General features: G+C 37.6%; 2 protein-coding genes across 2 annotated transcripts; one reads left to right on the plus strand and one right to left on the minus strand.

Moving 5' to 3' along the window:
* Positions 1-976: 976 nt before the first annotated feature.
* Positions 977-12,127, minus strand: LOC121652290 (myosin heavy chain, fast skeletal muscle-like). Its single transcript, XM_042004999.1, has 40 exons — positions 12,080-12,127; positions 11,739-11,961; positions 11,463-11,606; positions 11,149-11,305; positions 11,016-11,043; positions 10,827-10,938; positions 10,644-10,736; positions 10,494-10,557; positions 10,254-10,352; positions 10,058-10,161; positions 9,836-9,974; positions 9,072-9,190; positions 8,831-8,980; positions 8,581-8,751; positions 8,161-8,467; positions 7,582-7,652; positions 7,408-7,495; positions 7,214-7,331; positions 7,010-7,133; positions 6,783-6,919; positions 6,342-6,597; positions 5,851-6,093; positions 5,567-5,743; positions 5,340-5,485; positions 5,163-5,253; positions 4,656-5,045; positions 4,444-4,570; positions 4,244-4,362; positions 3,921-4,117; positions 3,660-3,843; positions 3,401-3,566; positions 3,057-3,181; positions 2,639-2,947; positions 2,359-2,562; positions 2,142-2,267; positions 1,872-2,042; positions 1,666-1,770; positions 1,489-1,584; positions 1,241-1,372; positions 977-1,103 (listed from the first exon to the last, which is right to left on the minus strand). Exons 2-40 carry the CDS (start codon positions 11,940-11,942, stop codon positions 1,086-1,088), a joined length of 5,811 nt encoding a protein of 1,936 aa, XP_041860933.1. The 5' UTR covers positions 11,943-11,961; positions 12,080-12,127; the 3' UTR covers positions 977-1,085.
* Positions 12,128-14,727: 2,600 nt separating this feature from the next.
* xab2 (XPA binding protein 2) lies at positions 14,728-23,369 on the plus strand. The gene is made up of 19 exons (XM_042005272.1): positions 14,728-14,870; positions 15,179-15,327; positions 16,742-16,865; positions 17,058-17,255; positions 17,648-17,782; positions 17,875-18,039; positions 18,212-18,356; positions 18,447-18,598; positions 18,723-18,842; positions 18,945-19,076; positions 19,662-19,793; positions 19,929-20,042; positions 20,672-20,834; positions 20,943-21,133; positions 21,246-21,368; positions 21,480-21,651; positions 22,016-22,142; positions 22,235-22,347; positions 22,459-23,369. The coding sequence occupies exons 1-19, from the start codon at positions 14,835-14,837 to the stop codon at positions 22,518-22,520; spliced, it is 2,553 nt and encodes an 850-aa protein (XP_041861206.1). The 5' UTR covers positions 14,728-14,834; the 3' UTR covers positions 22,521-23,369.
* The last annotated feature ends 662 nt before the right edge of the window (positions 23,370-24,031 follow it).

The raw sequence follows: 24,031 nt of genomic DNA on the forward strand, positions 1-24,031 counted from the left end.
TGTCTGTTTATCATGACAGCTACTGCACATGCTTTTGTCTTGTCTGATATCATTTAAACATTGAAATGTAATCATGAAGGTCATCACTTAGAATATCTTGTTCCTTTGACGCATTTGGGGATCAGCCTTAGAAATAAATAAACTTTGACGAGATGGTGGTGTGGATTACTTTTGCTGCTTGTTTAATATGGACATACTTTTCTGTCACCATATATTCCCTTTAGGAGGACACAAATCCAAGTAGCCCCTGCATAAAAGCCCGCTGGGTGAGAAGATGAAGGGTCATTTAAAGATTGAGCGGGTCCTTATTCTGCTCCAGCATTCCAAGTAAAGCTTTAGTTTCTTCCAGGAGACATAGACTAACATTACTTGGCAACACACTGTTTGTTACTTGTGACATCCCAAACAGAACATTGCAAGGATGCAGGGCAGGCCTGAGCCATTTGTGTCTAGTAAGCAGAATTTGATTCGTCTCCACAGTAAAAAAAAAAAAAGCCTTATTTTTCTTTTTTGTTCCACTGTTCTTTATTTAGCATTCGTGCTTTAAAAAAAACTTCATAATGTAAATTTCATAAATACCAAAGTGCCATTTTGATTATATACAAATGTAATTTAAAATCATAAAAATGAACAATGTGCACACTGTTTAAGACAATAAAAATGTTTGTATCAGGACAGTGTGAGCTCTCAGATATGTCCATGTCATGTAAGCCAATACTGGACGATGTGAGTAATAAAAAGTTAAAACTTTTTTGTCAGTGTAAACAGAAAATTTAGAATGTACATTAAAAATAACTTTTTATGACTCCTACAGCAGTGTGTATTTGAAGCAGTCAATTTCAACATGGATAAGCACCCTTCTTTGGTTTGGGTTAGATGAACCACACTTGTTTGGATTATAGTACCAGTCACATCATTTAATTGAATGCCACGAGTAATAGTCCTACTGAATCTGTCATCAAAAATAAAAGGACAAGGGTCAGCAAAGCTGCAGCAGTTATCATCTTTATTGTAATGTTAAGTATTCCAAACCATTAGTTCATATTTTATGAACTCTGTTGAAAACAGCAACTGAATGATGATTCTTACTCTGCCGAATCCGACTAAAGAAAAATAAAGAGGGGGAAAGTAATCAGGAATCATGAAAAGATAAGAAAGAAATGTTTGCAAACTTCACGAAATTATTGGAGCTCATAGAGTCTACAAGCAAAACACATCTTAAAGAATTAAATAATTTTACCCTTCCAGTGTCTCTGCTCTTGGCTCTGAGCTTGTTGACCTGAGACTCAGCAATGTCAGCACGCTCCTGAGCTTCTTCCAGCTCATGCTGGACCTTCCTGAGCCTGGACATGTGGGAGTTGGCCTGCTCCTCCTGTAAAATATTTAATGTATAGGTTCATGTTTTTACATACTATATCAGGAAGCTTTCTGTATGTATTTCTGATTGGTGCTGCGATCCCATATAAGATGTCAAAGCATTTCTCTTACCGCCTCCTCAGCTTGTCTCTTGTAAGCCTTGACTTTGAGCTGCAGCTTGTCCACCAGATCCTGAAGCCTGTTTACATTCTTCTTGTCTTCCTCAGTCTGGAGAAATAGATTGTTACACAGGAAGTATAGAAAAAATTATTTTCTAAAATAAGGACTACTTTAAGTAGACATATTTACCTGGTAGGTCAGCTCCTTGACTCTCCTCTCATATTTGCGAACTCCTTTAACAGCATCAGCTCCACGTCTCTGCTCATTTTCAACTTCAGACTCCAGCTCACGCACCTTTTTCAAAATGATAAATAATTCAATATTTTGGTTTAAAAAAAGTGGAAATTTCACATTTTTATGTTATGAACTTTGACCACAAAATACAATGTTCATACCCTGGACTCCAGTTTCTGGAGCTGCTTCTTGCCACCCTTCATGGCGAGATTCTCAGCCTCATCCAGACGGTGCTGCAGGTCCTTGACTGTGACCTCCAGGTTCTTCTTCATCCTCTCCAGGTGAGCGCTGGTGTCCTGCTCCTTCTTTAGCTCCTCAGCCATCATGGCAGCCTGAAATTATGGGCAGTTTCAAGACAAAAGTTTGAATGTCTCTGCAATCAACAATAATATTTTTATGAAATAGCATTTTAATGAGAAAATCAGGCTCACATCAGTGATGGCCTTTTTGGCTTTCTCCTCAGCATTTCTTGCTTCCTGAACAGCATCATCCACCTCACCCTGAACCTGGACAAGGTCAGCCTCCAGCTTCTTCTTGGTGTTAATAAGGCTGGTGTTCTGAAGATTAAAAAGTAGCCACAATCTGTTTAATATGTCTTATGTTTGCCATGTTATCAGCATTTTGGAAAAGAAATGATTGAAAACCAACCTGAGAGTGAAGCAGTCCAACACGCTCACTAGCGTCAACCAGCTCCTGTTCAGCCACTTTGCGTGCTCTCTCTGTCTGTTCCAGAGCAGCTCTCAGCTCCTCAATCTCAGCCACCATCAGACCATTCCTGCGCTCCACCATGGCAACCTGCTCCTTCATGTCTTCCTGTCCTCTGATAGCATCATCAAGGTGCAGTTGGGCATCCTACCAACAAAATATCACTTCACCTCAATCATCTTTGCTCTTAAACTATTTTTATTTTGTGTTTTAGCAAACTGACCTTGAGCTGTCCCTGGACATTCCTCAGTTGTTTCTGGGCCTCAGCAGCCTGCCTGTTGGCATGGCTCAGCTGAATCTCCATTTCATTCAGGTCTCCCTCCATCTTCTTCTTGACTCTCAGGGCTTCATTCCTGCTCCTGACCTCAGCATCTAGAGTGCTCTGCATGGAGTCAATCACCCTCTGACTGTTTCTCTTGAACTGCTCCATCTCTTCATCCTTCTCAGCCAGCTTCCTGTCAATCTCTCCTTTGACCTGGTTGAGCTCAAGCTGAACACGAAGAATCTTGGCCTCCTCGTGCTCCAGAGTGCTCTTGAATATATTTCAGCAGTAAAAATTAGATTATTATTTCTTCTAAACGTCAACTGACTAGCCTGCTGGATGATGTACATATGACTGTGTCGACTCAATATTTGCATACCTCAGCTTCCTCCAAAGCAGACTGAATTTCAGACTTCTCAGTCTCCACAGTCTTTTTGGCTTTTTCCAGCTCGTGGATGCTCTTTCCAGTCTCACCAATTTGTTCAGTCAGATCTGAGATCTCCTCTGCAGGTAGAATAATTAAAAACAAAACACATATACGAGAACTGGTTTAAAGTAGAAATCAACTATTATCTATTAAATTAAAGGAAAATATATTAATAGATCTTATACATAATAAGTAGAATGATTTCCTTAGTAAAAATTAAAGCAGGATATTTTGAAAAATGAGACTCTTTCAGGTTCAGAGTTATATTTTCAACAATTATTTGTAATTTGACATACGCTGCAGGTTCTTGTTCTCTCTCTTCATGGTCTCCAGGTGATCCAGAGCCTCCTCATAGGAGTTCTTCATCTTGAACAGCTCAGTGCTGAGAGAGCGAGCCTCCTTTTGGGCTCCTTCCAGCTCTGCCTGACCCTCTTCATACTTCTGTTTCCATTCTGCCAGGACCTACAGTTGTATAGGTTGGAATAATAGTTCATAATGTTTGTGTTTTTCATTACTAATTTTCTAGCATATATATTATTCATGTTAGCATTTTACCTTATCAAAGTTCCTCTGCTTCTTGTCAAGGTTGGCAGCCAGAGCGTTAGCTCTCTCCACATCAATCATGAGGTCCTCCACCTCACCCTGCAGCCTCTGCTTGGTCTTCTCCAAAGAGGCACACTTGGAGTTCACAGCCTCAATGGATTCCTCAGCCTCCTGCAGGCGCTGGGCAAGCTTTTTCCTGTAGTTAACAAGTACTGTAATTGGTCAAGAGAAAACAACTGAAAAGTAAGCAATTTAGATAAGAACGTGACTCACTTGGCGTCCTCCAGCTCCTCAGTGCGCTGAATAGCATCAGTCTCATATTTGCTTCTCCATTGAGCCACCTCACTGTTGGCCTTGGACATTCCTCTCTGCAGCTCAGCCTTGGCCTCCTGCTCCTCCTCAAACTGCTCTCTGAGCAGATCACAGTCGTGGCGGGATGATTGAACACCATGGGCCAGGGCGTTCTTGGCCTGTGAAGGATTAAAACAATTTTACTGAACTAAAGTTATGAAGATTGGATTGGAAAGACTAATTGCTTAAATTTCTTGAGAAAAAAAATAATCTTTTGGATACAGATGTGTAGGGTATCATATTACCTTCACTTCCTCCTCAATGTGTCTCTTGAGCTCCTCAATCTGCTGAGTGAAAGCCTGTTTGCCCCTAGTCAGCTGAGAAACCAAGGCTTCTTTCTCTTCAAGCTGGCGTGAAAACTCACCTGGAGAATGATGAATCAAATCAAAATGTTAGAAACTGATGAACCCACAAACACAACAGTTTCCTTTGATATGTCACTCACCGTTCTCTGTCTGGAGTCTTGCTCTCTGTGCATTAATGTCATTTAGCTGGCGAACATTCTCATCATTTTTGGCTTTGAGCTCACTCAGCTGGTCCTCAAGAGTTCTGCACATTTTCTCCAAGTTGCCCTAAATTCACAAAACAAAACAGGTTGTTGCTGTAGATGTGTGAAACAAGTCAGAGTTTATATTCATCAGAAAACCAAAGACACACTTTAGCTTTGGCAACACCCTCCATGTTGCTGGAGAGATCATCAATCTCCATCTTGTACTCGCTCTTCTCCTTCTCCAGCTTTTGTTTGACACGCTGGAGGTTGTCGATCTGCTCTCCCAGCTCTGCAACGCTGTCGGCCTGCTTCTTGCGGAGAGCTGCTGCAGTAGCTTCATGCTGCAGGGTGGATTCTTCAAGGTCTCGGCGCAGCTTCTGGAACTCGGCCTCACGCTTCTTGTTCATTTCAATCTGAGCGGCTGTTGCTCCACCAGCCTCCTCAAGCCTCTCACTGATCTCCTCAAGCTCCCTGGAGAGATCAGCTCTCTGCTTCTCTACCTTAGCCCGAGCGGCCCTCTCAGCCTCAATCTCCTCTTCCAGCTCCTCAATACGAGCCTGAATTTAAGTTTACAAAAGTAAAAAGATGAGGACTTATTACTTAGAACTTGTACTGTAACATGTGTTTAGTAATACTGAATAGTGTTCCGTTTGAATGGATTTGATCTGTTTCACCTGGAGCTCCTTGATCTTCTTCTGAAGCTGAGCACCAAGAGACTGTTCATCCTCAATCTTGCTGAGGAGCTGACTGATTTCAAAGTCCTTCCTATTTGTGGGAAGCAAAAGTTAATCTTGGTTTGTTATTTATTGGGAATTTAGGTACATATTCAATGACTAAACTGTAAAACATACTTCTTGATTTTCTCGTCAGATTGCTGCTTGTCATTTTCCAGATCCATGATGGATTCCTGGGCCAGTTTCAGATCTCCTTCAAGCTTCCTCTTGGCTCTCTCAAGGTCCATACGGAGCTTCTTCTCTTGCTCCAGTGAGCCTTCAAGCTTAATAAACATTTGTTTGTTAAGTTATTTGAGGACTAAAACTGTTCTTACTTAAAAACTTGAAAACACATATTTTCTTACATCGTCCACTTGCTGTTCCAGCTTAGTCTTGGCCTTAGTCAGAGTATTGACTTTGTCTTCCTCTGCCTGGAGATCATCCAGTGTTTGCTGATGAGCCTCTTGGAGGGCTTTCTTCTCCTTGGTTAACTTGGCAATGGACTCATCTTGAGATGCCATCTCCTCTGTCAAGTTTTTCACCTAAGCATTGCATGAAGAGCATATTTAAAGCCAACATAACAGCTTAATATCTGAAAAAACATGTTCATCTTTCCCCCTCGATTTGCATCTGTTTAACTGATTTGAACCTTGTTTTCAGTGGCATGTTTTTCCTTCTCCACTTTAGCCAAGGTGAGCTCCAGGTCATCGATATCCTTCTTCAGCTCAGAGCATTCATCCTCCAGCTTCCTCTTCTTGGCAGTCAGCTCAGCATTGACTTCCTCTTCATCCTCCAGTCTCTCAGATGTCTCTTTGAGTTTGGCCTCGAGCTGGATCTTGCTCTTAATGAGTCCCTCACACCTTTCCTCAGCATCTGAGAGATTGTCAGTCTCCTACAGTTAAACGGCAAATAGTTTAGAAATTAGGATTTTTTTGTTTTTGTTTCATTTAAGGTATTTGTTCAACAATTAGTCCACATGGCATCTATGTGTAATGGTCAAGATTTGAAGTGTAGCACATATTATTTCAAACAATGAATATGTTCCATCTTTATATTGCAAACATTCACATGAAAATATGAGCAGCTTTTCTCAGTCACTGAACTGTAGATGTTAACTTATATCTGCTGTTTCCCACTTACAGCAGCCACTTGGAGTTGCAGGTCATTCTTCTCCTGCAGCAGGGAAACCATTTTCTCCTCCAGTTCCTTCTTCTTTGCCAGAGCAGTAGCCAGATCAGTTTTCATCTTGTCATAGTTTTCCTTCATCTGCTGCAGCTCCTTCTCAGTCTCAGCACTCTTCAGAAGAGGCTTGATCTTGAAGTATAGGTTCATCCATGGCCAGTTCTTCACATTCATGAATGAGCGGATGTTGTACTGGATGGTGAAGATGGATTCTCTACAAGAGTTGGTTGTTTTTTTCCCATTATGACATATTCCAATGCAGTTATTTTAATGAAATTGGATATAAATGATCAACAGCTGAAGTAGTTAAACATTGAAACTCCATCTGACTTATGTTTACCATGAAAAACTAAGTCAAAACTCTCAGAGAAATTCACGTTTATTTTACAATGATCCCACCTCCGCTCCATCATCTTCACAAACTCCTTCCTCATGACATATCCTCTGCAGAGAGCCTGAGTCATGGTTACCAGCTCAGCCAGTTTCTCATCTCTCATCTCCTCAAGGGTACCCAGCAGACCAGCTTTGAAGAACACCTAATTTGTCAAGTAGAATGAAACCCTTGTCATTATACATTTAGTAGCATATCTATGATCAGTGCTTTGCATTATCCTGCTGAAAAGTACCTTTGTGTGTCCAAACTTGTACTGAGTGTGGTCAACATCAATGGAGCCCAGCAGCTTCTCTGAAGCTTTCTTGTTGTCAATAAACTGTCCCTCAGGGATGACACTGGCATTCAATACTTTGTATCTGTGAGGGATAATTATGATGTTTTAATTCATTATTTTTCTTGAACTCTAAAATGCATCTTTAATGAAATCTGGTGTCACCTCTGCTTGAAGTCACCGTAGAGGATTCTGCTGGGGAAGCCCTTTCTGCAGATTCTGATGCCCTCCAGCACACCGTTACACCTCAGCTGATGGATGACCAAGAAGTTCTCCATAAGACCTGAAAGTTGGAAATCATTATTTTCATAACTTTTTTTAAATTAAGTTGAAAAAATGCACAAGTGTGAGCTTTGTACCTGGGGTCTTTGATTCATTGGGAATCAGGCAACGCACAAAGTGAGGATGCGTGCTCCTCAAGTTGGTCATCAGCTTGCCCAAGTTCTCCTGTGGATCAACAAGATCTAAAGTTATTATTTAAATGGTATCTGTACAGTTGTCTTTAAAAAATAAAATACTGTGAGTTGTCATACCCTGAATAGTGCAGACACAGTTTGGAAAGAACCACCCTTCTTCTTACCACCCTTCTTGCCACCACTAGCCTCTGTTAGCAAAAACAATCAATTTAATTTATGAGACTGAATAAAGCAAATCTGCTCAACTGTCATAGTCTTGAACACTCAATTTAATAATACCCTTATTATACCTAACACATGCAGTGGTTTCAGACCTGTCAGACACAGAGACATATCAAATGGAGTTTTATACTTGGAAGTACAAAATTATACCATGTTGTGTCATCCTGAAGTGCACTAACTGCTTAGATACTTGAAAATTATTAAATAAAGTTTATTAACCATGTGGCTCAATATCTTGAACCATTGGAAAGCATAAATTCTAATAAAAAATAAGACAAAGTCAATGTTTTACCTTTGTATAAGAAAAGGTAGGGCCAGAATGCTGTGTACAGCATTTAGGCCAACTTGGACTATTTCACTCCCAGGTTGTTTTTAAAGTGCATTTCAAATAAAGTTGGATTGAACTGAAGTTGGAATCTACATATGTGTCTGCAGTGTCCATCCATTAATCCATTAATCTGCTTGCTTATGTACCTTCAGTTGAAGCATGAGATGCATACAGTAAGCAAAGCAGTTTGTTTGAGGACTTCTGGTAGAGCTGAACAACTGAGTCGTTCAGTGGGTCCTTGTTCTTGTCCAGCCAGCCAGTGATATTGTAGTCCACTGTGCCGGCATAGTGAACCAGGGAGAAGTGAGCTTCAGCTTTGCCCTTTGCAGGCTTTGGCTTCTCAAAGGCCTTGGTTTTGCCCAGATGCTGATCATGCAGCTTGTTCTTGAAAGTTGTGTCAGAGGCCTTGGGGAACATGCACTCCTCTTCAAGGATGGAAAAGATACCCATTGGCTAAAATGAATTGATATTTCATGTGAGAATTAAAATGAAAAACATAGTAAAACACATTTGCATGAATATTTAACAAAAATCCTGAAATCTTTTCGAAAAGAGCAGCTATTTACCTTCTCAATAAGCTCAATGCAAGCTGCCAAGTCCATACCGAAGTCAATAAACTCCCATTCAATGCCTTCTTTCTTGTACTCTTCTTGCTCCAGGACAAACATGTGGTGGTTGAAGAACTGTTGCAGTTTCTCATTAGTGAAGTTGATGCAGAGCTGCTCCAAGCTGTTGAACTGTAATTACATTGAGTGGGTTAATTTCATGCCAAAATTATGTGGATTTTTAAGAGCACAATATATTTCTTGAACTCACATCAAAGATCTCAAATCCAGCAATATCCAACACTCCAATGAAGAATGATCTTGCTTGTTTTGTGTCCAACATCTCATTGATACGAATGACCATCCACAAGAACATTTTCTCATAGACAGACTTGCACAGAGCCATGACAGCATTGTTGACCTAGAAGAAAATATATTGTATTACCATTATATTCATGAACAAACCCGCATCTTACAAATATAGATATTTTTAATAGTGTTTCTTTAATTACCTGTGGGACGGTCTGACCTTTGGTGACCATCTCATTTCCGACCTTGACCCTTGGGTAGCAAAGAGCTTTCAGCATGTCAGCTGAGTTCAGGCCCAAGAGGTAAGCGATTTTATCAGCCACTGATTGAAAGAAAGACCTTTAGTTACCACTGAGAGGTGTTTAGTTAAACAGTATGCTACACTTTCATACTTAAATAAATTAAATCAAATCAAATTAATTTTATTTATAGAGTAATTTTCATGCACAAAGCAACACAAAGTGTTTTACATAATAAAAACAAATTATGCATATTAAAAACTAAAGTTTAAAAGCCTTCACACACCAAAGTATATAAAAAATTAAAACACACCTCATAGTAGTTCACATACAATCGCACACAAACTCACACACATACAAGATATATGATTTAAAAAGTGAAAATCTAAACAAAATCAAATAAAATTCAGCTAAAAGCTAAGCTAAAAAGAAAGGTCTTGAGCTGTTTTTAAAAACAGCAATAGTCTCTGCAGCCTGAGATTTTCTGGCAAGCTGTTCCACAGTCAAGACTCGTAGTGGTGGAACAAGGCCTCTCCATAAGACTTGGTCCTGATTTTGGTAACAACTAAGAGACCAATACCAGAGGATCTCAGGGGCCGTGAGGGTTCATAATCTAAAAGCAAGTCTGATAAATAAGAAGGTCCAAGACCATTAAGACATTTATAAACAACTAAAAGAACCTTAAAATCGATTAAATTAACTTCCATGTAGATTTTTAACAGAAATACCCTCAGTGCCGTCAGGCTCAGCCTGCTCCTCACGCTGCTTCTGCTTGAATTTCATGTTACCATGATGCATCGCAGCACCAGTCAGCTTGTAGATGGCTACTTTCTCCTCAGCAGTGAATCCCAGGATGTCAATGGCAGTCTGTACAGAATAGAAAAAAAATATTTACACATCTCTCTAGTGTTAAGAATAAAAATCAACCAATTACAGAAATGTTGTTTTACATCTGTTGCAATGAACTCCTCTATGTCATTGATGCTTTTGACAGTTACTTCACCCTGACTGATCATTGGGTAGTCATAGGGGTTGGTCGTGATCAGAAGAGCCTCTGCAGATGATTGGAAGAAGCAGTTGTAATATACATAATAGTATTTTTAGTTTTATTTAAGTACTATGTTCATATTGTCTAGTCATATATACCCAGGAGCTCAGGCTTGTGGCCTGTCATCAGCTGATAGAAGATGTGGTAGCTCCTCTCAGCAGACAATTGGAAGGTGACGCGAGACTTCTCCAGCAGATCTAAATTCAGCAAATCATTGTCAATAAATTGTATGTTTCATCTGTGTCAAGTGCCTCCTTAAATGATCTAAAGTTTGTTGATATATTTTAGTGTAAATTCAAGCCACTGAGCCACTGAATAACAAGTGGAATCTGACTTACATGTTTCAATATCTGCTGAGGCCAGTTTTCCAGAGGTTCCAAAATGAATCCTGATAAATTTACCCTAAACATACCACATTAAAGTTGATGAGATTCTTAAAAAATATCTTTAAAAAAAAGTTGTTTTATGTCTGTCTTCTCACCACTTACAAAACGAGAGGAGTTGTCATTCCTCACAGTCTTGGCGTTACCGTAAGCTTCCAGCAGAGGGTTGGCTGCGATGATTTGATCTTCCAGTGAACCCTATAAAATACATTTGACATATCGTTGTATTCTGGACATTTCAAAAGAAGTTAAATGTCTGATCCTTTATTTCAGAGAAAGCATGCATACCTGCATTTTGCCAGCTACTGGCTCTGCCTTCTTTGACGTAGTCATTGCAACTATTGCAAAGTACTGGATGACACGCTTGGTGTTGACAGTCTTCCCTGCACCAGATTCTCCACTAGGGAAATACAGAGATATTCTTTTATAATAATATATCTCTAAATGTACCATAAACATACTCATTACTACACTCACGTGATAAGGATGGACTGGTTCTCACGATCTGAAACAAAGAAATGTTTGTTGTTATTAGATTAAATTATGATTTTCTTTTGTACGTCATGTGATATAAGTTGACATGTTTTTCTCTCAAAGTAGAATATCGCACCAGTGAGCATGAACTGATAGGCATTGTCAGAGATGGAGAAGATGTGGGGTGGAGCCTCAATCCTCTTTTTGCCTCTGTACGCCACAACAACCTGAGCATCATACACTGGGAGCCACTTGTAGGGATTCACAACGACACAGAACAGGCCAGAGTAGGTCTGAAAAGAAAGGTTAAATCAGATCAAACATCATAGTCTATATCTGACATTTCTTATTTTTTATTGTGGCTCAATCTGTAAAAAAAGACAACATTTTCTTTGTTTGTTTGTTTGTTCTTTGTTTTATTTTCATTTTTATGATAAGGTAAAATCTTACATAGATCATCCATGATGCAAAGCGCTCTTTGAGGTTATACAACACGCAGGGCTCGTTGAGGTGGGTCATCATGGCCATGTCCTCAATTTTGTCAAACTTTGGAGGGTTCCGAGGATGGATGTCATCCTCTTTCACAGTGACAGTCTAAACAAAAAATGTGTTTTTGAATTAGAAATACAATATTTCAACAATTATAAAAATAAATAATGAGTAGATATTTATAAGAACAATGTAACAAAGAATAAAGGCAGTATAATGAAACACAATTTCCCCTACCTTTCCTCCATCTGCATCAACTGTGGCTTTGCCACCCTCCTTCTTCACCAGTTTACCCTTCAGATACATTTCATCAGGAACAGCCACAAAGATGTCTGTTTTGGCATCAAAAGGAGTGTTCTGAGCCTCAATCCTCTCTCTCTCTGGCTTGCGGAGGTATACGGCCGCAAGGCCATACTGCTCCATCTCAGCGTCTGTGCTCATTTTGGCACTTTAATCGAGTCTAGAAAAAAGAGTTTAAATAACAAAGAGCAAATTTCATTGTGATATAATTTGAATAAATGCTAATATTCCTCATATCTAAATATCATGGGAGTGAGTTGTTGCAGACCATCCCTTACCTCAGTTTACCCCAACTGAGTGGCCTAAGTATGTGATGACTGAAGATGCTTTTAAACAAAGATTGGTATAATCACTGAAAGGAACAAAAACTCTAACAGCAGTAATTTTAACAAACTTCCAAAGTCATGTTATCTTTTATACTCTCTTTTACAGTTATACATGTACAAATACAACTATGAACAGTGTTTTCAAGGCATCTCAAATTATTCTAAATCATTTAATCTTTCAAAACTATTAGTTGCAGACTCAGTGTAAATAATTGTTAAAGTAAACACTAAGTTGTTGCAAGAAAATAATTACTCAGGCCTGTTATTTCATTAATAAAACATAAGCATGTCATGCAAATAAAAAGACTAATAAAATTAATCTAAAAAGGATAAAGCAAAATCAACACACTAACCTGTCTGGGATGCCTGTCAGTTCTCAGGGAAGTCTGAGGCTGCTGCTTTTATAGAGACTAGAACTGCCTGGTCAGCAGCAGTCTGCCACTCGATTTGGTCAAGCATCCCTGTCATCTCATAACCCATCGTGTGACATTAAAGGTTTAGTCGGCTATTTTTTTTTATATATAACATTTATTATCTGCTGAAAAAAGTAATTGCACAAAAAATCTAAAATATTATTAAATATTCAAGCAGTTATGGACAAAACATGTTGTAAGATTACATAAGATAATTATATGTATTTTTTAATATAAATGATTTAAACTGCATCATTGCATATCATATCTTATGAATGATACAGCCTTTAAAATCAAATTAGGAATCAACTGAAATATTCAAACCTCTTCTTTTGAACCCATAAATTCTTTGCCCTTAGTAAAATAAAAGCCAAATGTCATCTATATTAAGTGTCAGAGGTTGTCCATATTTAAAATATTTTGCAGTAAATCTTAGTTTTATGGCCTTTTCTTTTTAAGAATATAACAAATAATAGTTAAAGAAGTTAATGTAACCTAAGATCCCCTACAAACATCTACTAGTTAGGGATGCATACTGTTTAGTATTAGTGACCTCATCCAAGACAGTCCATCAAGAAGCTTTGGACTTCTGGTCATAAAATACAAGTGTGATGATAATGTTCAAAGTATGTCCCAAAATAGATGCTGTGCAAAGCATTTGTGGATTTGAAACAATTTAATTTGCTCCAGAAAACAATTCACACAAACAAATTAGATTAGATTCTAACTTGGGAAAAAAAAGATTTGATAATTTTGTAATGAGAAATAATTTCTTCTTACCCATGCAATTCTTGCCCATGCAATTAAACATGTCCATAGCCAAATATGGAAATTCACTTTGGAGAAGCCCCCAAGTGGCACTGGTATATAGTTGCAAAGCACTGGCACATCTCGTGTTCCCTTTAATAAAACTGAATGTAAGGCCCTTTCCATAAAGTTCAAGCCGTATTACACTTTGCTTTAAAAGGCATACAATTTTTGCCAACCAGGCTGAGATAAGACCTATAATAAGTCACAGTTGGCCATCAGAGATCTTTATCCTCATGCTAGATTTGATTCAATGGATGTTGTTGCTGTTTTGGAAGCTAAGTGTCCTTGAAAAACTATGTGACTCTGGTTTAGATCCATTACTGGCACAAGTCCTGAATGAAATTATCTACTTTATCCTGAAAATATCGGATGACTGCCCAAATGCCTTTCAGAGAGATTAACAATGATTTACACAAGACATTTTTATATATACAAGATTCAGATAAGTTCTTTCCATAAGAAAGTGAGACAACTAAATTCAACCCTTTAACACCAGCATGATAACTTTGTTTCTAACTTATTCACCTATGTTATGCCTTTTAAACAAATGTGTAAGTATATGCATTTGTAACTTTAAATCTTGAAAAAGATTGGAATATTTTTCATGACTTTATATAAAAATTTATGCTATCACAACAGCCACCTCGGGTTTGTAGATATTGAGTGCAGGATTATTTCCCCATTTCCTAAACTACAACTATTTATGTCTCAAGTCCATAAGACTCTGAGGTTTGCTTAAACACTCCTTCACTAAGAACAACATTTAGATCTAAAACACAAACAGACAATAATTTAAAAAAAAAATCATTTATGTAAAAGAAAAAAAGTCTAACCAATTGTGCAGCCTTGAAATACCTTTATGTGTAGAACTTATTTTTGAGACTGTCTCTGTTACAGCATTACTTTTTTGTGAGTTTATTAGGACTTCTTCATATCAGGCATCTATTTATCACTAAACAGGAAATGCAAAATGTATTTTAACTACATTGAGGTTCATGTTGTCTAAGAGTCTTAAGAAAAGATTTTTGTCGCTCATAACATGTTATACTTGGACTTGTTGGAAGTGGGGGACGAAATTATCAACTGCTGCTTCAACCTAATGAAAAAAGATTTTTTCATATATATATATATATATATATATATATATATATATATATATATATATATATATATATATATGGAAGGAGGAAAATGGTTAATGTGCCACGGGGAGTGGTGACATGTGTTAAAATATATGATATAAGAGTAAAAAACTTAAAAAACATTTGACAATAGTTTGTGTAATAAATAAAACGGAGCTTTTTCACTTACACTTCAGAACTACAAATCTTGTCTGGGTTGTAGTTTTCCGTCGCGCATGCGTAGTCTGTGGCAAAATCACCGGAAGTCTACAGAGAACCACACGCTAGAATTCTACAAGCTAGTTTAGCTTGTTAAATTTCGTATTACTTTTAACTGCTAGCGTAATTTTTCTCTAGAAAAACATGCCCACCTTGAGTGGAAAAACTGATGTTATCTTTGTAAGTTAAGCTTTGAAGTATATATTTATTTAATAGTGCTTTATTGTAACTGTTAGCTAGCTAGTGCATTTTTCTCAAACTGCTAGCCTAGTCTGTTAAAGTTATAATTATCAAGCCTTTAATCTTGGGTTTATATATATACGATCAAACCTACTCTTTTAAACGTAACTGACTGACTGGACCCTTTTTCACCAGGATCTAGCCTTGTTGAAAATATTAATTGATAAAGTCATTAGTGCTACATTATTGCGCTAAAATGTTAGCCGTTAACCTTAACTGACGTGTTTTCTGTACGACTCTCCTATTAGGAGGACGATGATCTGCCTTATGAGGAGGAGATTATCAGGAATCCTTACTCCGTGAAGTGCTGGATGCGTTACATTGAATTCAAACAAAATGGATCGAAATCCATTCTCAACATGATATATGAGCGAGCTCTGAAGGAGTTGCCTGGCAGGTAAGTAACACCGGGAAGTTACTATGACTGGATATTGAACTATGATGTAGATGGCTATGGATACCTGCAGCTCTATCGATTAATAACATCGTGCAAGATATAAAAACTGTGTTCAGGTTAGTTAAAACAGTTGTTTCTGTTAATCTTCAAAAGCAAGTTTTCTCTCCCCTTACTGGGGTTTGTCTGTAAAATAATAATTTTATAAGGAGTTGAATTATTACTTTGATTATTTAGGGAGATTAACCTTTATGTCAAAGTCAGAAAAAAACAAGATAATAATTTCCAATGTAGTTACTTAGTCCTGAAGACAAATGCAGTTTTCTCCATAACATAACATAATATAACATAACATCATAATCCAGAAGTTATTTCGCAGAATGAAAACTTACTGACAACAATTTACCACAGCTGCCATTCCTTCTATACCACCATCACAATCGCCAGTAAACTGGACAGCTACTTTAGATAATATGTCATTGACATATTATGGTATGTCAAGACTCCACAGTTGTTAAGGCTTAGAGGCATAAATGACGCACAGAGGGTGAAGTGAACACATCCATCTCTCTAGTGTTGAAACCCCTCTGACAAGTTGGTGAATGCAGGCTGAAAATGTCAGTATAAATGATCTTGTGGATAATTTTATAATGTACAGTCAAAATGATAAAATGTATGTAATTATATTGAAATAAGCATAATGGCACATGTTTTTTCAGACAAAGGCTTTTCTTCCACTGTAGAGGACACTGCTCAGAAATCGACCGATTTATTGGCCGTAGTTGATCACTGGTACATGAACCTTTCAGATTATTTAAGAGTTATTCTTCTGAAAGTCTGTTTACTATCAGCAACTCTTAAGTTTTTCTGAGCTTGCTATTTTAAGCACCAGGCTGACTCTCGGCCACTACATAAATTTTTCTTGTTCCCTGTCTAGAGGATTGTGTGCATTTCTGTTCGGCATTTTGATCTCACAGAAGTTCTTTGCAGCAGGATTTCCCATTGATTGGACAACATGTTCTAGGATTATAGTCTTTGTCTTAGTCATTTATGGTAGGACCCATGATGGGGTTTGTGCCTCATACACATGTACTCAGTTTCACTTTTACTGGGATTTGTAAAGGAAAGGTATACAGGATCAGACCTGCAAACAGTTTTATACATCTGATAGAAGTTTTTGACATAGCTTCTTTTCATATTTTGTGAGTGTGCCCCAGGATATGCTTTAATATATTGACTTCGTATTTAAGCTGGGACATTTACCAAACATTATCTTTGGTTGAAATCTGACTAGCACTATTGTGCTTTTGGTAAAAAAAATGGCTACATATATCCAGATGGAGAGTCATTTGTCAAGAACTTTGTTTTTTTCCTGTTTATGTAGAAGTCTAAGTAATAATTTAATCTGTGTTTACAGCTATAAATTGTGGTACAATTATCTGCGAGAGAGGCGGAAGCAAGTCAAAGGAAAATGTATCACTGAACCAACCTACGAGGAAGTCAACAATTGTCATGAGAGGGCGCTGGTATTCATGCATAAGGTAATTCTGACTTAATGTGAAAGAAATTTACAGAAGAATAAGTACATCATATATATATATATATATATATGTATATATATATACATATATATATATATATATATATATATATATATATATATATAAAAGAAAAGACACACCGCTGTGGGAGATGTACTTGAAACTAATCTACACTTCCTTCCTTTTAACTAGATGCCTAGAATATGGCTTGATTACTGCCAGTTCCTTGTGTCTCAGTGCAAGATGACAAGGAGTCGGCGGACATTTGATCGTGCTCTCAGAGCTCTTCCTGTAACTCAGCACCCACGAATCTGGCCTTTGTATCTCCGCTTTGTCCGCAACCTGCCCCTGCCTGAAACAGCCATCCGGGTGTACCGCAGGTACCTTAAGGTAAGAACATAGAGAATAACCCAGTTCCATAATGCAGCTGTCAGTCAAGATGCCACGAATTAACCAGATTTAACATTCTATATGAAAACTTTAATATATATTGCTGGGTAGTATGCTAAATCTGAATATACCTCATTCTGTAAACATTATTTTTAGATTCTTTAGCAAAATCAACGACTTACAAGGATGTTTAGCCCTTATCCAAAGTGCTTTATAAACATACAATGTGAATCTCGAAGCTGATTAAGGACATAAAGAAAAAAAAACAGATTTCTTTATGTTCCTAACAACATTGTTTAAAAGGAAATTTGTCTATTGGGTATATTTTAGAAATTAAAGTGAAAAATTATCTACATACACCAAAATGTCTTTTTTTTTTTTATACCTTGTAGCTTTCTCCAGAGAATGCCGAGGAGTACATAGACTACTTGCGGGCTGCTGGCCGCTTGGATGAAGCAGCTGTGCGACTAGCAGCTATTGTAAATGATGAAAGTTTTGTGTCCAAAGAGGGCAAATCTAACTATCAAGTAAGATTTGAATCTCATATAGAATACTTTATATCAAGTCCTTTTCTTTTAAGGTCAATGTGAATGTTTAATTATCTGTATTTCTTGTTCAGCTCTGGCATGAGCTGTGCGACCTGATTTCCCAGAATCCTGATAAGGTGACCTCTCTAAATGTTGGAGCGATCATACGAGGAGGTCTTACACGTTTCACAGATCAACTCGGAAAACTTTGGTGCTCTATGGCTGACTATTACATCAGGAGTGGACACTTTGAGAAAGTATGTCTCCTCTTTATAGATTCCATTTTATGCATAAGTCTCTTAACTGGTAGAAAGAAATTAGTAGAAGGTATTTGTCTGCTTTATGTTCAGTTTGGCTCAGTTATGTTTGCATGAATGTACAATGTGCATGTTTGATTAACTCTTGATCTTGGTGCCTTGGTTTTCTCAGGCACGTGACGTGTATGAGGAGGCCATCCTCACAGTGGTAACAGTAAGGGATTTCACACAGGTGTTTGATAGTTATGCCCAGTTTGAGGAAAGCATGATTGCTGCCAAGATGGAAACAACTGCAGAGATGGGGCAAGATGAGGAAGGTTTGTGTTGATTCTTCAACACTGATTATAATACCTTGCTTAACACCCATCTTGTTATTCATACCATACTTTGCCACCCTACATTCATAGATGACGTAGACCTGGAGCTTAGACTGGCACGCTTTGAACAACTAATAGCCCGGCGGCCCCTTCTTCTGAACAGTGTTCTGCTGAGACAAAACCCCCATAATGTCCATGAGTGGCACAAGCGAGTAAAGCTGTATGAGGGGAATCCACGGCAGGTGAGTTTTAAGGCTTGTATGCACCTAAATAAAAAAACAAAACAAAAAAAAAAAAAACACTTGGTTAACACAGTCTTATTCTAGCTCATTATTACTCTATACATGCTCAAATCATTCTCTGCAGATCATCAATACATACACAGAGGCAGTACAGACTGTGGATCCAATGAAGGCCACTGGAAAGCCTCACTTTCTGTGGGTGTCCTTTGCTAAATTCTATGAAGACAATGAGCAGCTGGATGATGTAAGTTACTGAAGATCTTTCTCCAAGGGTTATATAGAGCCGTTAAACTTCAGATCAGATTTTTAAAAATTCTTTAATTTGCCTTGTATTCGCTGTCTTTAGGCCAGGACGATCTTTGAGAAGGCTACCAAGGTGAACTATAAGCAGGTGGATGACCTTGCTGCAGTGTGGTGTGAATATGGTGAGATGGAGCTTCGCCATGAGAACTATGAACAGGCACTACGCATCCTGAGGGTAACACACTCTTATATCTTAACAGAATTCTAGCTGCAGTCAGTGAAATACTATTAGTTATAGTGAGGAAGAGATGGAAATAGATAGTTTAGACAATGACATTGAAAGATTTAAAACATCTTTGTTTCAGAGCTGTCATTTAAAAATAATGCTGTTTGAATATGATATCTGGCACAGAGCTGTGTATGATAACCGTCATATTATAAATGTTTGTGGGAAGTAATGTAGTAATGTTTAATTGAGTTTACATCATGACGTGATGCTTCACGCTTCTGCATCACCTACATCTTAGGTGTCAAAGACTTCATCTCCTTCGTACTGATCATTGTAGAGAATTGAGAAATTCTTTAATATGTTGTGCTGAGATTAAAATCCAGGTCACAAACTGAAAGACAGAAGAGGAGCACATGGTTGCACCATTTACAGTAGACATTTGGGAGCATCTAGTGGCTGGGTTGAGAACATGCTGCTACAGTAGCAAACCTAATGAAATCGATTAAACTGCTAAATCCTGGATGTGTTGTGTGACTGCAAATATTGTGGATACAGTATTAAATTTATGTATATGTTAATTATTTATTATAGAAAGCTACAGCCATCCCATCCAAGAAAGCAGAGTACTTTGATGCATCTGAACCTGTCCAAAACAGAGTCTACAAGTCCTTGAAGGTCTGGTCTATGCTGGCTGACCTGGAGGAAAGTCTTGGCACCTTCCAGGTATGTTTATTACATGTTGGATGTAATGATGGTCAAATATGTACAGTTTGCATAGGTTAAATGGCAAGTAAACTCAGATTCAAGTATGTTATTTAGTTTAATTCTTCCTCATTTGTTTTTTTTTTTTCTTCACAGTCTACAAAAGCAGTATATGACCGCATCATTGATCTCCGCATCGCCACTCCACAGATCATCATCAATTATGCCATGTTCCTAGAAGAGCACAACTACTTTGAGGAAAGCTTTAAAGTAATAATATGCCACTTATTTCTTGGGGTGTAAATCACAGGTTTGGTCACGAAGCAAAATTATATATATTCAGTGGACATTGTGGTTTGCTAATATCACACATTTAGTCTCAATAAAATTTTGATTCATGAGCCAGTGAACGATATGAAAAGATTTTAGGTGCTCATTTAATACGATCAGGTCAATACTGCCACATTCTGTATATCGATCTTTTAAATTTTCACATAATGTAGAACAAAATAGAATAGATTGAATACATTAAAGCAGGACATAGAGTAAACATTGCTCCTATTAAAAGTCTAATAACCACGTTAGTACTGTCTTATTGTAGTTACAGACCACCCCTTTCAGTATCAGCATTTTATAAAAATCAGTTTAAAGGAAAAAGTTTTTGTTGCTAAAACAAAGTAATTTAGACAGTTCATGTTCTTTCTTAAAAATGTCTTACAAATGATTAATCTGTCCTCTATCTATCATTGAATCAATGCATCAGGCAGATCAATGTGTAGTTACACTCCTACTGATTAGGTTAGCCCACATTTACAGAACTCAGTTCTGTATGAAATGTTCACTTTTAAATTACAATCTTTAGAATATTTTTTTTAATGTCTATGCTAATTTCTTTTCAGGCATATGAGCGAGGTATTGCTCTTTTTAGGTGGCCTAATGTTTATGACATCTGGAACACTTACCTCACCAAGTTCATTGATCGTTACGGGGGCAAAAAGCTGGAGAGAGCCAGAGATTTATTTGAACAAGCCCTGGATGGTTGCCCTGCCAAGTTTGCAAAGAGTAATTAGCTTTGATAGAATTTCACAAACAACTTTTGTATATTTCGTTTTGCTTTTGCTGTTGTCTGAAATTATTAAATGCATTGAAACATTTTGCTTTTCTTTTCAGCCATTTATCTGTTGTATGCCAAGCTGGAGGAAGAGTATGGCTTGGCGCGACATGCCATGGCTGTCTATGAAAGAGCAACACAGGCAGTGGAAACAGAAGAGAGACTTCATATGTTCAATATCTACATCAAAAGAGCAGCTGAAATTTATGGCGTTACATATACCAGAGCCATTTATCAAAAGGCCATTGAGGTACGGTAGCATTTTTTTAGTTCAGTTTTTTTATTTTTTATTTTTTATTTAAATGCTTTTTATTTAATTCCAAAATGGCTAAACTGTGGTGTTATCATATGTATTCATCCAGGTCCTTCCTGATGAGCATGCAAGGGACATGTGTCTTCGTTTCTCTGACATGGAGAGTAAACTGGGTGAGATCGATCGCGCCAGAGCGATCTACTCCTACTGTTCCCAGATCTGTGATCCAAGGGTAAGAAACTGCCTCCCTTACTTTTTCTTTAACAAAGTGTTGCATTTTTTTCTTTTAGGAAAGATGTGAACTCTTTTAATTGTGTCTTTTAATGTATTTCTGAACTTTTAGGTGACAGCTAATTTCTGGCAGACCTGGAAAGAATTTGAGATCCGCCATGGAAACGAGGATACTATTAGAGAGATGCTGAGGATCAAACGCAGTGTACAGGCTACCTACAACACCCAGGTCAATTTTATGTCCTCTCAAATGCTGAAGGCTACAACAAGCTCCACAGGGACTGGTGAGTTAATTTTGTCTAACTCACAGAAAACGTTCCCTCGAAATCAAGAAGGCATATCTTTTTCTCTTTACCTGCAGTGCCCTGAACACATCAAGATTTTTTTTTTGTTGTTGTTGTTGAATTTGGGATATATTTGCCTCAGTAATATTTTCCTTTACTTTTACCTTTGCCATACTGGTGGTGGAGAAAAGTTGGATTGTGGTGCTAGTGGGCAGTATGGGATATTAAGGGAATGACATAGCTATGGGTGTTCCATTTTTGTCTCCAGTATACAGCATGATACTCATCACTACAGAAGAAATAGTGATAGAACTTTTTTATGCAGTTGGTGCTGCAACATCTAACCCTCCTATAATCCTGTCAGTGTCAGATCTTGCTCCAGGTCAGATGGGACTCGATGACATGAAGATGTTGGAGCAGAAAGCGCAGCAACTCGCTGCAGAGGCTGAGCAGGACAAACCCAAACCCAAGGAGAAGATTCTCTTTGTTAGGTATATTAATCATTGGTTACTTACTTAAAACAATATATAAGGAAAATGATGGCTTTTATTAATCTGAACTTATCCCCCTTGTTGAGCTGCAGGAGTGACACTTCTCGCAGTCAGTTGGCTGAGCTTTCTAAACAAGCCAATCCTGATGAGATCAACATAGATGATGATGATGAGGAAAATGATGATGAAGACCAAGGACCTGAGGGTGAGAATCAAAGATATTAGAATTAGGACAAATACTTTGCTTAAACATTTGTACAAACATGTTTTGCTCATATTAAGGCAATCATTTATATTATATTCTTGATCTTCACAGAGGTCCAGCTCGAGCAGAAGAGTGTCCCGACGGCTGTCTTTGGAGGCCTTAAAGATGATTGAAGGATGACTCACAATTTTGCTCAAACGCAGGCTTTTGATTTCTTTTTTCACCTTTCAGTAGATGCATCTTTAAACTGAATATGTTTTTGTTCTATCCTTTTTTTTAGAACGATGTAAAACCTATAGATTTTTGTAGTTCAGTAAATAAGCACATACATGTTTTGGCCACATGGTGTCAGTCTTTTTCAAGTATGACTCTCACGGCATCTGTTCCATCAAACATTTTTGTTTTACATCTGAAATACTAATCTATGACATAGCTTTAACTTAAGTGTGATGTTGACTTTGTTTTGCAGCAATTTTCTATAAAGCAAAGTAAATGTACAAATATTTTCAGATACTTTCTCTGATGGGCAGCTCTGCCCAACAAAACATATGGGTGGAGCTTAGTTTCTTCAGCAGGGAGCAATCATTTCAAAGTGAAGTTGACCATTTAAGCCTCACATTTTTGGCTTAAGTTTCACAAGTAGGTGGTTGGCTTGAAAAGCCTAGAGTTTCCAAAGTTTTATATCCTCCAGACTAAGGTCAGTTTTGATATGTTACAAGTACAGTCACTTAGTAGTAGTTGTCATCAACAGGTTGAGTACATTTGGAAGAAAAAAAACCTACTAGCTGGTTTTGTAATAATTGCAGGCTTGCTTTGGTCAGTGATCATTATGTTTGTGTGTATTATTGATATAAAAATGTGGCTGATTCTCTGCCACTGTTTGTGAATACACCAGCAGATGTGATAAACTTGTGCATCCAAATCATGGAAACTTTCTTCCCTTGGTTTACAAATTCATTTGTTCCATTTGTTTAAACATTTACACATGACACTGCTTTAGAATAAAAGTCACACAGATTATCTTTTTAAAGTAAACTTCTGATGAAAGCCAAGCATTCAAGTCTTTTATATTTGATATATAGGTTTAAATTGTGTGATGTATATGCTCATTACTATCACATCATAAATGCCAAACTTAACACTGGTGGATAAAAGTACTGACAAGGAGATAATGGTTTCTTTCATAAATTAGATTAAAATAGCTGAGAGGTAATTGTCTTACAAAGTTACTGTGTGGTGTTCTGGAGAACTTACAACGTGGAGCATCATGTGATGAGGCACTCGTTTCCAGAGTTATAGTAGGAAATGTAAATCTAATAACTCAAAAGAAACTGTCCTAAGTCATGATGATGAGAGGCAAGTAAACCTTTAATTTCCTCCTTGCCTTATATAATGCTATTATCTGGCAGCAGTTTTTGCATACTGCAGCTTGCCTTAAAATATTTATATAGAAATCTGCAGCACCTAGTTTGCATGTAGATGGGTAATTGAGAATATTGTAATAAACATAATTTACATTACATTTTGGTATGAAAATGTTATTGAATTAAATTTAATGTGAAAAATTGAATGTGATGGGTGCACAATTTTTACATGTTAGACTTTCAAAAGATGTTGAATTAAACCTGTGGATCTTTATCCATTTTTAGGAAAAAGACTCATAAGCCCACAGTAAGAAAAAGAA

This window comes from Melanotaenia boesemani, chromosome 2 (genome assembly GCF_017639745.1).
Source record: "Melanotaenia boesemani isolate fMelBoe1 chromosome 2, fMelBoe1.pri, whole genome shotgun sequence".
NCBI lineage: Eukaryota > Metazoa > Chordata > Actinopteri > Atheriniformes > Melanotaeniidae > Melanotaenia > Melanotaenia boesemani.